The sequence below is a fragment of the Canis lupus genome, chromosome 25, assembly GCF_011100685.1.
Source record: "Canis lupus familiaris isolate Mischka breed German Shepherd chromosome 25, alternate assembly UU_Cfam_GSD_1.0, whole genome shotgun sequence".
Taxonomy (NCBI): domain Eukaryota; kingdom Metazoa; phylum Chordata; class Mammalia; order Carnivora; family Canidae; genus Canis; species Canis lupus.
This window is the reverse complement of record NC_049246.1, coordinates 42,649,338-42,665,936: the sequence shown is the minus strand read 5'-3', so window position 1 is coordinate 42,665,936 and position 16,599 is coordinate 42,649,338. Positions and strand designations below refer to the sequence as shown.

At 41.2% G+C, this 16,599-nt stretch overlaps 1 protein-coding gene and 1 long non-coding RNA gene across 24 annotated transcripts in view; one reads left to right on the top strand and one right to left on the bottom strand.

Moving 5' to 3' along the window:
* The window catches only part of LOC111092284, a 31,329-nt gene extending 16,109 nt beyond the window's left edge, over positions 1–15,220 (top strand). The window contains exons 4-5 of the long non-coding RNA XR_005378783.1: positions 5,516–5,590; positions 15,098–15,220. This is a non-coding gene — a long non-coding RNA (uncharacterized LOC111092284). The remainder of the gene's footprint in view (positions 1–5,515; positions 5,591–15,097) is intronic.
* SP140 (SP140 nuclear body protein) overlaps positions 1–16,599 on the bottom strand; it is a 68,269-nt gene that overhangs the window by 44,975 nt on the left and 6,695 nt on the right. For 16 of the 23 annotated variants that reach the window (XM_038574103.1, XM_038574108.1, XM_038574106.1 and 13 more), the window contains 4 exons: positions 14,726–14,809; positions 9,729–9,906; positions 8,620–8,788; positions 6,154–6,237 (listed from right to left, as the gene is read on the bottom strand). In XM_038574103.1, the coding sequence (XP_038430031.1) occupies positions 6,154–6,237; positions 8,620–8,788; positions 9,729–9,906; positions 14,726–14,809 (515 nt within the window). Of the gene's footprint in view, positions 1–6,153; positions 6,238–8,619; positions 8,789–9,728; positions 9,907–10,374; positions 10,398–14,725; positions 14,810–16,599 lie in introns of those variants that run through there. The other 7 variants (XM_038574111.1, XM_038574119.1, XM_038574126.1 and 4 more) reach the window with 3 other exon arrangements.

The window sequence follows — 16,599 nt, the reverse complement described above, 5'->3', positions numbered from 1 at the left end:
CTGAAGTGTAAAACTTCTGTTTACCAACACTGCAGTGGTGCTTACTGGCCATTTTCAATATTTGGGATGTTTCCACCATGCCAGAGAGTCTCCATGTGCTGACTTCATGCCAGTTTCTGCCCACTGTAAGCAACCATGGTTCTGATTTTTTATCACCATTAATTAAGTCCTTCCTTTCTGGAACTGTACTTGTATCTCCCGATGCCCACGTAGAGTCCCACAGCATGTGGCTTTCGGACTGGCTTGTTTGGCTCAGTGCACATTAGACTCTTGAACAACACAAGGTTGAACTGCATGGGTCCACTTACATGTGGATTTTTGTTATAGTACAATACTGTACATGTATTTTCTTTCTTACGAATTTTTAACAACATTTTTCTCTAGCTTTCTTTTTTAAAAGATTGTATTTATTTGACAGAGGGAGAATGAGCACAAGCAGGGGGAGTGGGAGAGGGAGAGGGAAAAGCAGGCTCCCCACTGAGTGGGGCTCCATCCCAGGGCCCCAGGACAATGACGTGAGCAGGAAGGCAGATGCTTAACTGATTAAGCCACTCAGGTGCCCCTTAGCTTACTTTATTGTAAGAATACAGTATAGAATACATATAAAAATGTGTGTTAATTGACTATTTATGTTATCAGTAAGGCAGCCAGGCAACAGCAGGCTATTAGTAGTTAAGTTTTTGAAGAGTCAAAAGTTACATGCTGATTTTCAACACCCGGGCGGTGTTAAGAGTCAACTATAATGTTTTTCAGATCCTCCACGTTGTTACATATACTAGTAATTCATTCCTTTTTATTGCTGAGTAGTACTCCACTCTGTAAATATATCATCGTTTGTTTATTTAATTGCCTGTTGATGGATAGTTCCATATTCAAGCTATCGGGAATAAAGCTACTGTACACATCCTTGTACAAATCTCTATGTGAATGCATGTTTTCATTTCTCATGAGTAGATACCTAGGAGTAGAATGGCTGAGTCACAACTTAGATTTAGCTTATGAAAGGCTGACAAATAGTTTTCCAAAGTGATCATATCATTTTACATTCCTACCGGCAATATGTATACGGAGTTCTAATTGCTCCATATTCTCACCGACATTTGGTATTGTCAGTCTTTTTCATTTTACCAATTCTACTGAGTAAATGGTAGCTTGTTGTGGGTTTAAATTTGCATTTCCCTAATGGTTAATGTCATTGTACACTTTGTCTATGTGCTTCCTGGAGATTTTCTATTTTTTTGCAGTAAAGTTAGGTTCAAGTCTTTTGTCCACTTTTGAATTGGTAGTCTGTTTTTTTATTATTTGTTCATGGAAGTTCTTTACATATTTTGGGTACAATCTTTTGTGAGGGATGTGTATTGCGAATACTTTCTTCCACTTTCTGACTTGCCTTTTCCTTTTCTTAACAGTGTGATTAGAAAAGCACACGTTTTTAATTTTGCTGAAGTCCAATTTAACCATGTTTTTCTTTTACATCCAGGTTTTTTGTGTTCTGTATAATTAATTTTTGCCTACCCTAAGCTTGCAAAGATACTTTCCTGTCTTTTCTTCTAGAAGCTTTATAGTTTTAGCCTTAACTTGTAGGTTTGTGACCCAAGTTGAACTATTTTCTGTGAATGGCATGAAGTAGGAGTGGAGCTTTCTTTTTTCGATGGCAAATACCTAGATCTTCCCTTCCAGTTCTCTCTGCCTATGCTTTCCTAGTGTCCTACCCTCCTTGTCCCTCTGTGGTCTTTTCTTTCTTCCCTTTGCCTCAGAAACCAGACACCCTTTCTTGGTGAAAAAAATGTCTCCTTGCCTCAGGCTCTGGTCTACACCTCTGCCCCATTCGTGGTTCCTTGACGCCTCATTTCTTTTTTTTTTTTTTTTTCTGTGTTTTATTTTATTTTTTTTAATTGATTTTTTTATTGGTGTTCAATTTACTAGCATACAGAATAACCCCCAGTGCCCTCACCCATTCACTCCCACCCCCCGCCCTCCTCCCCTTCTACCACCCCTAGTTCGTTTCCCAGAGTTAGCGGTCTTTACGTTCTGTCTCCCTTTCTGATATTTCCCACACATTTCTTCTCCCTTCCCTTATATTCTTTTTTTTTTTAATTTTTATTTATTTATGATAGTCACACAGAGAGAGAGAGAGGCAGAGACATAGGCAGAGGGAGAAGCAGGCTCCATGCACCGGGAGCCCGACGTGGGACTCGATCCCGGGTCTCCAGGATCGCGCCCTGGGCCAAAGGCAGGCGCCAAACCGCTGCGCCACCCAGGGATCCCACTTCCCTTATATTCTCTTTCACTATTATTTATATTCCCCAAATGAATGAGAACATATAATGTTTGTCCTTCTCCGACTGACTTACTTCACTCAGCATAATACCCTCCAGTTGCATCCACGTAGAAGCAAATGGTGGGTATTTGTCATTTCTAATAGCTGAGTAATATTCCATTGTATACATAAACCACATCTTCTTTATCCATTCATCTTTCGTTGGACACCGAGGCTCCTTCCACAGTTTGGCTATCGTGGCCATTGCTGCTATAAACATCGGGGTGCAGGTGTCCCGGCGTTTCATTGCATTTGTATCTTTGGGGTAAATCCCCAACAGTGCAATTGCTGGGTCATAGGGCAGGTATATTTTTAACTCTTTGAGGAACCTCCACACAGTTTTCCAGAGTGGCTGCACCAGTTCACATTCCCACCAACAGTGTATGAGGGTTCCCTTTTCTCTGCATCCTCTCCAACATTTGTTGTTTCCTGCCTTGTTCATTTTCCCCATTCTCACTGGTGTGAGGTGGTATCTCATTGTGGTTTTGATTTGTATTTCCCTGATGGCAAGTGATGCAGAGCATTTTCTCATATGCATGTTGGCCATGTCTATGTCTTCCTCTGTGAGATTTCTGTTCATGTCTTTTGCCCATTTCATGATTGGATTGTTTGTTTCTTTGGTGTTGACAAAATCAATGCCCAGAAGTCAGTGGCATTTCTATACACTAACAATGAGACTGAAGAAAGAGAAATTAAGGAGTCAATCCCATTTACAATTGCACCCAAAAGCATAAGATACCTAGGAATAAACCTAACCAAAGATGTAAAGGATCTATACCCTCAAAACTATAGAACACTTCTGAAAGAAATTGAGGAAGACACAAAGAGATGGAAAAATATTCCATGCTCATGGATTGGCAGAATTAATATTGTGAAAATGTCAATGTTACCCAGGGCAATATACACGTTTAATGCAATCCCTATCAAAATACCATGGACTTTCTTCAGAGAGTTAGAACAAATTATTTTAAGATTTGTGTGGAATCAGAAAAGACCCCGAATAGCCAGGGGAATTTTAAAAAAGAAAACCATATCTGGGGGCATCACAATGCCAGATTTCAGGTTGTACTACAAAGCTGTGGTCATCAGACAGTGTGGTACTGGCACAAAAACAGACACATAGATCAGTGGAACAGAGTAGAGAATCCAGAAGTGGACCCTGAACTTTATGGGCAACTAATATTCGATAAAGGAAGAAAGACTATCCATTGGAAGAAAGACAGTCTCTTCAATAAATGGTGCTGGGAAAATTGGACATCCACATGCAGAAGAATGAAACTAGACCACTCTCTTGCACCATACACAAAGATAAACTCAAAATGGATGAAAGATCTAAATGTGAGACAAGATTCCATCAAAATCCTAGAGAAGAACACAGGCAACACCCTTTTTGAACTCGGCCATAGTAACTTCTTGCAAGATACATCCACGAAGGCAAAAGAAACAAAAGCAAAAATGAACTATTGGGACTTCATCAAGATAAGAAGCTTTTGCACAGCAAAGGATACAGTCAACAAAACTCAAAGACAACCTACAGAATGGGAGAATTTATTTGCAAATGACATATCAGATAAAGGGCTAGTTTCCAAGATCTATAGAGGCCTCATTTCTGAACTATGAACTCATAGAACTGCCTGTAACCCTTCCCTATATGTGCTAACTTGCTCAGAATCAGTCATCCGGGCAACTGTTTGACTACCAGTCAACCTTACTTCTTGTTCAGATTTTTGGGCACATTTGTTTTCCATATCCTCCATTCTCGTGTAGCATCAGGGTCATGAGATGGATCTCCTTCCGTTGTATTCATCTGTTGTCCATCCCTGAGTTGCTCTGGGATTCCATCTGCAGCCAGGGTGTCACCAGGTGACATCAGGAATATTGAGGCATTTGTCTTCTTCTCCTTCATGTTGAGGCTCTTTTATTTGTTATGAGCAGCTACCACTGATCCTCTACCACTCCATTCTCATTCTTACTACCCTCAGTAGGAGATGATTCTCCTTAGATATGCTTTGTACTATTTATTTATTTATTTATTTATTTATTTATTTATTTATTTATTTATTTTTGCTTTGTACTTTTTAATGTACATTTTAGGCTTTTAGCAATTTGACTTCATTCAAAAGAATAAGTGTGATTGTTAAAATGGATCCAAATTCTATATAAATGTATTAATACATCAAAAAAATTATATACCTGAGATACAAATTCCAGTGAGAGGATACGTATTAATGGCATTCTACAAGGCTGGTTATATTCTATGGTTTTTCATACATTGGTCATTTGCAAGGGAAAAAAAACTGACATTTAACAAATAAGTAAATTTATTGTAGACATTTGGCTTGAGGATGGAGAACTTTTCTTTGGCTTAAACACTGTTTCACTCTCTGCTACTCTAGTCTGCTAAATAATTTTCTCTTCAGCAGGTGACTGAGGAGAAAAGTCTTGAAATTTGGAGTGTTATTAAATGTCTAGTTGTTGGAGTCAGAAACACATTATTATAAGAGTAGTAAACATATAGCAACTACTTTGTGCCACAAATTATTGTAAGTGCTTCACATATATTAAATCATGAAATTCTCCCAACAACCTTATTTGAGATATAGACAGAGATATAGAGATTTATAGTTTCAATGTTTACATTGGAACACAGAAATTAAGTAACTTGCCCAAGTAGGCAACAGGTAGAGCCAGATGTGAAGCCCGGCAGTGAGGCTTCAGCATGTTTGCCCTTAACTGGTGTGTAGGAGAAGGTTCAAGTCCTAGACCAGGCATGACACTTTCCACAAATCACTCATATCCTCATGCCTTAGTTTCTTTTCCTGGGAAGTGGGAATAACAAAACCCTTATAATAGGGTTGTAATGAAGAGTGCTTGTAAAGGTATACCGGGGCTAAAGTGACTTAGCAAAAAATCATGATTTTTGGTATTAATGCTATATGTATTATAATTTAATGATCAGCTATTAGTAATAATATGAATGAAAGGATGATTGAAAAGCTGAAAACGGTGGCTCTTGTTTAGAAAAGTACATAGTTCATATGTGAGCAATAAACAAATTGCTTCATAGGGAGGGCTCACCTTACACCTAGCGGACTGAGAAAGGTCAGGGTCACTACTGTTGTCACTGTTAAGTGATTACTGCCCTTCATTTTCTTCTCCCCCTTACACTCTTCTCTCTCTCTCTCTCTTAACTAGCATGGAGACCAACACACAGCTTGAACTCAGGATTCTACGATCAAGAGTCAGACGCTCAACCAGCTGAGCCAACAGGTGCCCTTCTCTTTCTTTTCCACCTAGGGCTACCCCTTCCATATTCTCTTCTGCACACAATTACTTCTCTCTCTCTCTCTCTATCTCTCTCTCTCTCCTCCTCCTCCTCTTCCTTCCTTCCTTTTATCATGGGAAGCATTTACAGAAGTTCCTTCTTGGCTTTCTCTTTGAAACTGCTACCTGGTGCCAAACCTTACCCCTTCCCAGATCCACTGAATTCTTCTTTTTTTTTTTCCACTGAATTCTTAACTCACAATTACCACCGTCAGCTCTTTTCCTTAATTATCCCTCATGGTCACAGTAAGATCTGCTCTTGTGTTCCTGTTCTATCTTCTGAATGGCTGTATCTGCCTGGCAACATTTTTGGATTCCACACCTGGTTAGTTAGTTAGGATCCCATACTCCCGTACAACCCACCACCAGCCTGGCCACCATCTATCCTCCCCCCACATACACAGGGTCTCCTTCTGCACCCCTCCCCAAGGAGCACTCTCCACCAAGGAGCTCAGCCTCCCTGATCTCTCAGCAGATGAGAGAACAGGTCCCTGTGGAGTCACAAGTACCTAGCTTGTGATGCATTTGGAAGTGGAGCACCTCTTTTGTCTCTTCCTCATCCATGGCTTCATAATGGAAGTTGTCACGAATCACTGGGAAGAGGAAGGAAAGGCAGTTAGAGACCTCCGGCGATGACCAGCAGCTTCCTGTCACAACTACACACCCCAGGAACACCCTTCACTCCTGCAGTTCAGCAGGAGCCTTCCAGTCCTCAGGGAACCCTGGACTTCAGCAGGTCTCACGGGACCAGAAACGGATGCTGCTTCACATCAAGATGCATCTCACAAGGTTTAAGAAAGGATGGACGGTGGAAAAGTTGTAAATAGTTCAATGAACTATTTAGGACAATGAAAACTAATTTAAAATAAACAACACAGATGGAATGTGTCTTGCAACTAGCAATAGAGAAGCAGCAGAGGAATCTCATCAGTAGAAAAGTAGTGGGTACAGAGAAATAGACCTATATGTATATTAAAAAAAGAGAGAGGATCCCTGGGTGGCGCAGCGGTTTGGCGCCTGCCTTTGGCCCAGGGCGCGATCCTGGAGACCCGGAATCGAATCCCACTTCGGGCTCCCGGTGCATGGAGCCTGCTTCTCCCTCTGCCTATGTCTCTGCCTCTCTCTCTCTCTCTGTGTGTGACTATCATAAATAAATAAAAAAAAATTTAAAAAAAAGAGAGAGCCCCAACATCTTTTAAGGATGGAGGTTTTAAGGGAAAGAAACAAAGAAGCATAGAAACGAGAGAAGAGAAAGAAAGAAAGAAAGAAAGAAAGAAGAAGGAAAGAATGGAGGGAGGGAAGAGGGAGGGAAAGAGAAAGAGGACTTTAGATCTGGGAAGGCAGGGAATCTGGTTAAAAGGAAGAGGAACAAAAAAATTAAATAAATAAATAAATAAATAAATAGGAACTAGCATTTCTTTGGGGTGGGATGGGTGAGGAGAGATACAGGAAACAACAAAAAGATACTCTGCAAGGCACAAAGAGGAGGTGAGTATCCTCTGAAGTCAACACCGCAGCTGTACCAGGGCCCCAGGAAGTGGCAGCAAGAGGTGCAGGAACGCAGCCCAGGGCTCCCTGCTTCGCAGCTGCCTTCCAAGGTAACTCAGCCAAAGATAGATGGAAAAGCAAGACTCACAAAACATGAGAAAAAAAAAATCCAAGAAATAGAGAAAGATGCTGGCCAAGAAAAACAGATGACCAGAGCACACGTCCTGGAGCAGCACCCACTGAGAGGTGACAGTTAAAGGCTCTATCAGAACAAAGATGCGAAGCATCCGCAGGACACATTGGCTTCTCGTCCAGGCAAACACCGGAGGAGGGCATGTGGGGAAATGCTTTGTGAGTCAGAGGTCTTGCGAACACAGGGGGAGCCCCAAGTGCGGGTGTCTCTGCACGTTGTACAACCTTCCTACCAGCTTCTTGGCTTTGGACCCCTGACCCGTGTCTTCCTTGGACAGCAGGCTCTAGGAGACGCCAGCAGTGACCACCCTGGGAAGGGTGGGACAGTGAGCCTTAGCACGGGGAGCCCCAGAAACTAACATGTGTGATGTGGGTGCTGGGGTCCAGGGAAGGGGATCCCCACAGTCCCTGGAGAGGATCAGAGCCCCTGAGATGTGGGCAGTGACAAGTGCCTTTCCTTCCTACCCATGACCTGGGGTCACCTTGGTTACACATATAATACTGACTTGGAATTTATATTGGTGTTTGAGTTCTTTTTTGCCTTTTTCTGACTTGGATATATCATAGTGTGGAAATACTATAGCTTTTATTTTAATCAAGGTATGTTCTTCACAAATCAGCACATCTCATTCTTTACATTGACTTCTCTCACCTTTTCTCTGCTTAAAAATCCTTCATTACCTCCTTATTTCCCAAATAATAAACTTCAAATTTCTTGGCACTGGGTGTCAGGCCCTCAAAAATCCGCACCGACTTCCCTTCTCAGAATTGGCTTCCAACCGCCACACGCCTCTGCCACTGGTCCCTTCCCAGCTGCCATCTCCGCAGGCACAGGTACGTGCTGGGCTTCTCTAGTGACTTCTCCACTGTTTGTCTGGAGAAGTAAGTTGGCACACAACTGCACCGAATAACATATTTTCTAAGACAGAGGAAATCTTTTAATCTTTGAACAAGTCCACAGGTAACAGAGAGGCTTCCTCCTTCCCTACAAAACCACATTAATTCATGCCTTCTGCCACCGAAAAGTAGAAACTCAAATCCTACGTTTCACAGCATCAAATGCAGGGTCCTGGCCGAGCAATCATGCGTGGGATTACTCGGTTAACTTCTGTCACCCCCACCGGTTGCAAGTTCCATGAGGACACAGGTCATGTGTTTTCTTCACCACTGTATTCTGTGCCTGTCATGTAGCAGTCGCTCAATAAATAACAGTCAAACATTAATGAAGAGTGAATGAATGAATCAGTGAATGAGATGGGCTTGAATCCCCCAAGGTTGTGGAAAGTTATAATTACCATTTTGGAAGCTCCTGCAAATCTCAAGTAAGTCAGGATAGGCCTTTAGGTTAAGATTGCTGAACAGTGCATCCAGAACTGTCTTGTCAAATGTCTTCTCCAGTTCACTGAGCACATCATAGATTACTCTTTCCACTGGGACCAGATTTCTACAAGCTTCTTGAAAATGCTTAAAAATATTGAAGGGAGAATTATGTAGCTGTGAATTTACAAGTTATAGAAGAAGTAGATCATAACCAGACCATCTGTTCTCTTGTGAAACGTTAGAATGTCACATGTTTGGATGACTTCTTAAATATCCTCCATTACAAAAATAGACTCTTATTTGACCCTCTCCGACATTGATACACACTTGAGAGGGGAATTTTGAAGAATTAAGGTGGCTTCAAAGTCTAATGATTGTGGGAGCTTTAAGAGCCTGGCCAGAATGCTTCCGGAGTGGCCCTGACTGGTAACGAGAGGCCGTTCTGTTGACCACACAACAACCACTGCCCTCGCCCCGGGACTGACCTGGCCTGAAGAGCTCCAGGAAACCAAGTGACCACTCTTCCCTTCTATGAACATGTCCAAAGGGCAAAAAACTTCATAAAGACAAGAGAAGGCTTGTCCTCAGTGTCCCCAGGAAGACCCACCATTAACCTTCACCTGTGTTCTAGTGCTCCAGAAATGTCTAAAGAGCAAAAAATGATTTGGACAGAGAGCAGCAAGCATTTGTCTCCGGATTTATCCTAATAGGACCCAACTTGCCTGTGAGTTTCAATAATCTTAGGTTCAAGTGTGTCGGATAAGAGGGCTTTGTAATGAGACATTGCCCAGCTCACTTATTTGCTTTTAGTTACTATTAACGAGATTGTATTAATGTACCCAAGATGCACTGTACCTATGCAGCATTCCCAGTTCCAATTCAGCCACATCTCCACCGCCATACCCTTCCCCCGCTACACTTCCCTCAGAAGAAGGGATGTTTTCTGTGATGCTGTTTCTCCTGTCACCTCCTAACTTAGAGGATGGTGGCAGTCTCCAGGAGGCCCCTCGGCTTGTTCATTGCACCCCGCAGTCTGGCATAACATTGGTGGAGTTGGTATCATAAGAAAAGTCTCCTTACTTACTTGAAACATCTGCTCAGGGATAAAGCCACGGTCTCGGAGGCCCATAAGTAGAGGAAATGGCTTTTTTATTGCACTTGCAATCTCCACCTTATTCTCTTTGAAGAGCCTAAAAATGAACTCGTAGAAAACCTGCTCCTCTGACATTTGGTCTTCTGGGTTCTGGCTCCCTGTGAGCATCCTGGGAAACAAGGACATAATACAAAAACATGACATTTGAGTTTCCAAGAGGCTTGTAATGGGTGATTTTAGACATGAAAGATAGTCAAGGGAGAGCCAACACGTATCCAAGTGTGTTCTTGTGGAAGGACCAGCATAAATGGAATTTATTTACTGGGAGAGTAGTCAAGGGTGCAGTAGAAGACACTTAGCTTAAGAAAGACTCATTTGTAACAGTGAAAGAGTTCAACCAAAACTACCGAAAAAGACTTAACCTGAACCTTCTAGGGAAAACATTGGACTTAAAAGTGTTAGTATCTCTATAGGAATTGATAGGATACCATGATGGTGAACTTAATGTGTTAATTTGGAACAGGTTTGGGGATGAGATGAACATTTAAATTGGTGGACTTTGAATAAGCAGGCCCTCTATAAGGTGGGTGGGCCTCGTCTAATCAATTGAAGACCCAAATAGAACAAAAAGACTGACCTCTCCATGTAAGAAGGAATTCACCACCAGACCATTTTCAGACTTGAACTGTGCCATTGGCTCTGCTGGGGCTCCAGTCTGCCAGCCCGCACTGCAGATTTTGGAATTGCCAACATCCATATTCATGTGAGCTAATTCCTTATAATAAATCTCTTTTACACACACACAGACACATTTTATCTTTTCTGTTTCTCTGAAGAACCCTGGCTAATGCAGATTGTTTTTAAAAGTTCACACACACACAAAAAATAAAAAACCAACTAAGGTAATATTACAGAACCTACTACTGATCAACAAGTCTATCTTAAACAAGGTATGCCCGTTATTTGCCTTTTTCATGTATCATGATATTTACAAGGCATCCATACTGATATTTTAATTCAAATCAGTACTTTTTAATTGCTGTGTAGGAATATTTTACATAAATATGGACAATATGTACCTAATAATCCTTTACTGGTAAATGCTTAGGTCTATCCTTTTTTTTTGGTATTATGAGCAGTATTTTGGAGAACATCCTTGTTTATATCTCCTTACATGTATATGACAATCATTTCTTTTTTAAAAATCTTTTATTTATTTATTCATGAGAGACACACGAGAGAAGCAGAGACACAGACAGAGGGAGAAGCAGGCTCCATGCAGGGAGCCCAATGTGGAACTCGATCCCAGAACCCCGAGATCATGACCTGAACCAAAGGCAGATGCTCAACCGCTGAGCCACCCAGGTGTCCCGATTTCTTTAGCATTTGTATCTAGAAGTGAATTGCAGACTCATTGGGTCTACTACCTTCAGATCTTTAAGTTGCTAAATTATTTTTCAAAGTGATTGATCAGTTTACAGCCCTGCCAGGACTTCATGAGAGTTTTTCTCTGTACCTTCATAGACCCTGAGAATTGTCATGCTTCAAAATTTCAGCCAATATGGCTGTCAAGCCAACTTTATTTTGCTTTTATCTAGATTAGGAAGCTTTTTCTGAAGTTAAAAGAATACACGTAACACATGTGGTCTGGCATCAAGGCAGAAAAGTCCTCTTGACCTGTGCCCCGGGTTCTTTCCCTTTATCCTGTCCTGTCTGGTGTGTTTCTGGAGATTCCATTGTATATTACACAATTAAAATCACTGACTTAGTTGGGGCGCCTGAGTGGCTTAATTGGTTAAGTGGCTGACTCCTGATTTTGGCTCAGGTCATGATGTCTTGGGTGAGATTGAGCCCCAAGTCAGGCTCCACGCTCAGCCTGGCGTCTGCTTGTCCCTCTTCCTCTGCTCCTTTCCCCACTGGTGTGCGCTCTCTCTTTCTCTCTCTCCAAATCTGTCTCTCAAAATCACTGTCTTAGATGAAACCCTGCAAGGAATGCATTCTGCAAGCAGAATACTACCCTGAATGTCCTCTGTCTAGAAGAACCCTCCTCTTTTTCAAGAATAGCTTGGTCATCACCTCTGAGAACTTTCCCTCACATTCTCCTGTCTAACATGCTCCATTGGTGGTTTGCCTCTATTAGAGCAAGATCATTCTTGGTTATTCCAGATTGTTCATTGACCCCACTGTGTGGTATTTTTTTTAAATTTTTATTTATTTATGATAGTCACAGAGAGAGAGAGAGAGGCAGAGACATAGGCAGAGGGAGAAGCAGGCTCCATGCTCCGGGAGCCTGACGTGGGATTCGATCCCGGGTCTCCAGGATCACGCCCCGGGCCAAAGGCAGGCGCCTAACCGCTGCGCCACCCAGGGATCCCCTGTGTGGTATTATAAACAGGGAAGGGAAGGTATAGTTTTGCAAAAGCATGTTCAAGTTGCCCATTTCTTTTTTTTTTTTTATTAAAGATTATTTATTTATTTATTTGAGAGAGAGCACAAGCAGGGGGATGGCCAAAGGGAGAAGCAGACTCCCCATTGAGCCAGGACCCCAATGCGGGGCTTGATCCCGGGACTCCAGGATCACCATTCAAGACGAAGGCGGGCACCCAACCGACTGAGCCACCCAGGTGCCCCAATTTGCCCACTCGGTAATGAACTTTCACAAAGGCAAGTGCAGGCTCTGGACGCAGATTATTTGAGGACACATCCTGGCTGGGCTTCTTACTTGCTCCAGCCTTGACCAACTTTGTGAGATTCAGTTGCCTGATGTGACACAAGAGTAGTAATGGTATCCATTTATAGGATGTGGGGAAGCTTGAATAGGATGTGTGTGTTGAGCGTGTAGAACAATTGAACAGGAAGTCTTCTTAGTTAGCTACAAATAGAAGAAATCTCAAGGAAAAGACACAGCAGAGGTAGATCTCTCACATCTACGATGCAGGAGCAAGATTGGTATTCCGCGTCGTAAAATCAGGTCAAAGACACCCCTCTGTAAGATTTCGATTACCAGTCACAAGAATATGTGTTTTTCTCCAGTTTGATATAGAGACGTGTGTGTATATTCAAAAGTAGGACTTGTCATTCTGTATCTAAACCTGCCGTGGAAGTGTTATCTCTTCTTGGAGGCCTGAAAGACCCCTAGATTCCAAACATATGGTCATACCTGGGAAAATTAATTTTTATTTTATTTTTATTTTATTTTTTTATTTTTTATTTTTTTGAAAAGTAATTTTTAAACTCAAAAAGCTTTGTAATTCTGGTTCTTACTGGATAAGTGGTTCCCTTTGCTGACAATATCTTGATAAACTTCTTTGTAATTCTAAAAGGTGTAAATACTTGTAAAATTTTTTTTTTATCCCACCATAACAGGGTTATTGGAACTTCCCCTTCATATAGTATTAGCATAGAATGAAGCCCATTCCTTCCCTGAATTCCTTTAAAAAATAAAAAGACTTCTGGTTAAAGATAGTTGACCACAACTAGTGCTTTGCTCCCCTCAGACAGAGGAGTCCCTAAAGTAAGAGTAAGGGAATTAAAGGCACAATGACTAAAGAAAGGGAGTTAGATGAGAAATTGAAACCAAAGTTTGGAAGAGAAAAGTGATTTGAGGCTAACTGCTGTGGCCGGTGGCAGATAATCCCAGAGGCAAGAAAAGGGCCCAGTGTGTCCTGCAGCCTCCCAGAGGCAATGGAACCTGGAAGGGAGATGCAAGTGTGAGCCAGCAATCCTAAAATCCTAAATTCCTAAATGATCTGCTCCCCAGCTCCTCTCTGACTCCACCGTGTGGTGCACTAACATCCAGGCAAGAGACTAGAGGCTGCTTCTTAAGAAAAATATTAGATGACTACAGGAAAAAAAAGTCTTCATCTTCAGACATTTGGGATTCACACAGCCCAGACCACAGGTTTTCAAGCCCATCTCAACAAATGGAGTTGCAAAATAGCTTTTCAGTGCCTCTCCCTTAAGTAGGAACAAACAATAGGCCACACACATTTGTGAAACCTCACAGGATGGAGCGGAATCAAGATGAACAAAGAACAAAAATTACCCCAGCCTACATAGAAATAGTGCTGGGGACAGAAGAGCGTTTCCAAAAAACAAGTAGTAACCTATGAATGGTCCAGGATGCCATAAAGAAAAGATCAGAAAATAAAACAATGGGCCTGGAAATTTAAAATGATTGGTAAAATTTAGAAAGACAAGAAGAGGGGCAGCCAGGGTGGCTCAGCAGTTTAGCGCTGCCTTGGGCCCAGGGCCTGATCCTGGAGACCGGGGATCGAGTCCCACATCGGGCTCCCTGCATGGAGCCTGCTTCTCCCTCTGCCTGTGTCTCTGCCTCTCCCTCTCTTTCTCTCTGTAGGTCGCTCATGAATAAATAAATAAAATCTTTTTAAAAAAATAAGACAAGAAGATTAGCTAAAATGCTTATAAAATAAGGAGAGAATTTTCCCAGAGCACGGCTGGTAACAACTCTCAAGGGGCAGGTGGGGGAACTCCAGCAACTAAACTCGAAACCCTCTATGTCTAAAACAGTTATGCAAATCTATAGATTCAGAGGCAAAAGGAAATGACTAAAAAAAATATATACCCTGATCAGTTATTGATGTGTGGAGGCAAAATATTCATGCAAGGTACACTGTGGTGAGCAGAGCATAATGCACATCTGAAATGACTGTAACAGCGTGTGTCAATCAAATTTCAATTAAAACAAACAGTTGTGCAAGGGCTCAGAAAATATTTCACTCCTGCACCATCTGTGTTGGTCACACAATTTTCAATGCCATGTTTTTACTTCTGGGCAAAGGTAAGATTGCATCTCCCTGCCGCCTTGGACTGATAGGTATCACTTTGGCAGAATTTTGAGCTAACAGCTGATCAGTCATGCTCACTGTTCCTCTGTTACAGTGGCTGTCATTTCAGATGGCAGCTACTCATCAGCCAGAGACAGAGTCCAAGGAGAGGCTTCCCTGAAGCAGAGGCCAGTGACTCACCAAGATTTTGGCATCATTTTTCCAATAGAATAATCTACTCCTTTCTTCTGACACACTCTCTGGGACAAATTATTTGATGATGTGCTACAATAAGAGAATTAAGAAATCAGTACCAGCAAAGTTTGGTTACATAAGAAATGACAAGGATCACTAAAATCAGTTAAAATACTGATGTCTAAAGCCCATAGATTTTATTGAAAACAAAAGCATGTCTCAAAAATTATTTTAAAATAGTGATTCTCAAAGTATGGTCCAGGGACCCCTGGGATTGTGTGAGACCCTTTCAGGTATGACCAGGGTCAAAACTGTTTTCATAATAGTACTAAGGTCTTATTAACCCTTTTTCTCTCTTTTCCTATCACACATGATTAGTGAACTTTCCCAGAGGCTACGTGTTCTGTGGCATCACAGCAGATTGAATGCAGAGCCACTAGGAGAATCCAGCTGTCTTCTACTGAGCCAACTATTAAAGAGATCTGTGAAAAATAAAACCTTGCTAATCTTCTTACTAATTTAGTTTATTTTAGAAAATAAAATAAAAAACACTGTTATTTTTCATAAAATATGTCATTTATATTAGCAGGTAATGAGTTCATTATTATTTTTTTAATGAACAAATAAATATTTAGGTGCTCAAAGTTTCAATCCCTAATTAGTAAATATCAATCGATGTAATCTACATGAACAAAAGCTAGCTTTTGGAGTTCTGACTAATTGCCCATTCTCAATTGGATCTAAAAGATAGCTGTTTGTTCAAAGTAATAATACCAACACGTGATTAAAGCATTTGGAAAAGCAAAATGACAACAGCAATGTTGGTAAGGACAGGAGAGAGAAGTTTGTCACATTCTGTCATAAGATGCATGCATCACCCATGAAGCAGGATAGTGTAATTTGAAAGCATGGATATGAAGACAATGAATGGTGTCAAGCAAAATAAAAATAAATAAATAAGTAAATAAATAACTGATATGACTAGTTGTAAATATATATTGCAACCTCTAGGGAAAGCACTAAAAATGTTTTAAAAGAAGTATAATTCATATGCTAGAGGAGAAGAGAAAATGGGGTCATAAAATGTTCAATTAAAACCATAAAAGGCAGAAAAAGAAAGGAAGAAAAAGTAGAAACAAAGACAAGAATAACGAGTAGAAAACTTTTGCAAACTATTTTCTATTCATTATTAATCCAACTACACGAATACTCTGAATGTGAATGATCTCAATACAATTAAAAGACAAAAATTGGGGCACCTGGGTGGCTCAGTCACATAAGGGGTTAAGTGTCTGCCTTTGGCTCAGGTCATGATCTTAGGGTCCTGGGACTGAGCCCCGCATTGCATCAGGCTCCCTGCTCAGATGAAAGCCTACTTCTCCCACTCCCTCTGCCAGCTGCTCCCCCTGTTTGTGCTCTTTCTCTCTCTCTCTCCCTCTCCCTCTCTCTCTCTCTGTCAAGTAAATAAATAAAATCTTTAAAAAAAGGACAAAGATCAATAGAGTGAAAACAAAACAAAACAAAAAAATACCCAACTATATACTGTCTATAAGAAAGCCACCTTAAACATAAAACCACAGATAGGATCAAAGTAAAATGATGGAAAAAGATGTACCATGCCAACATTAATCAAAGGAAAGCTGGGGTAGTTATATTAATTTTGGACAAAGCACACTTCAGAACAAGGAAAATTCTCAGAGCCAAAGAGGAGCATTATAGAGTGATAAAGGGGGCAATTTCTCTAGGAAGACACAGCAATCCTTAACGTGCATGCAACTAACAAAGTAGCATCAAAGTACATGATCCAAAAAAAAAAAAAAAAGGTACATGATCCAAAAATTGATAGAGCTACAAGAAGCAACACAAATCCACTACAATTG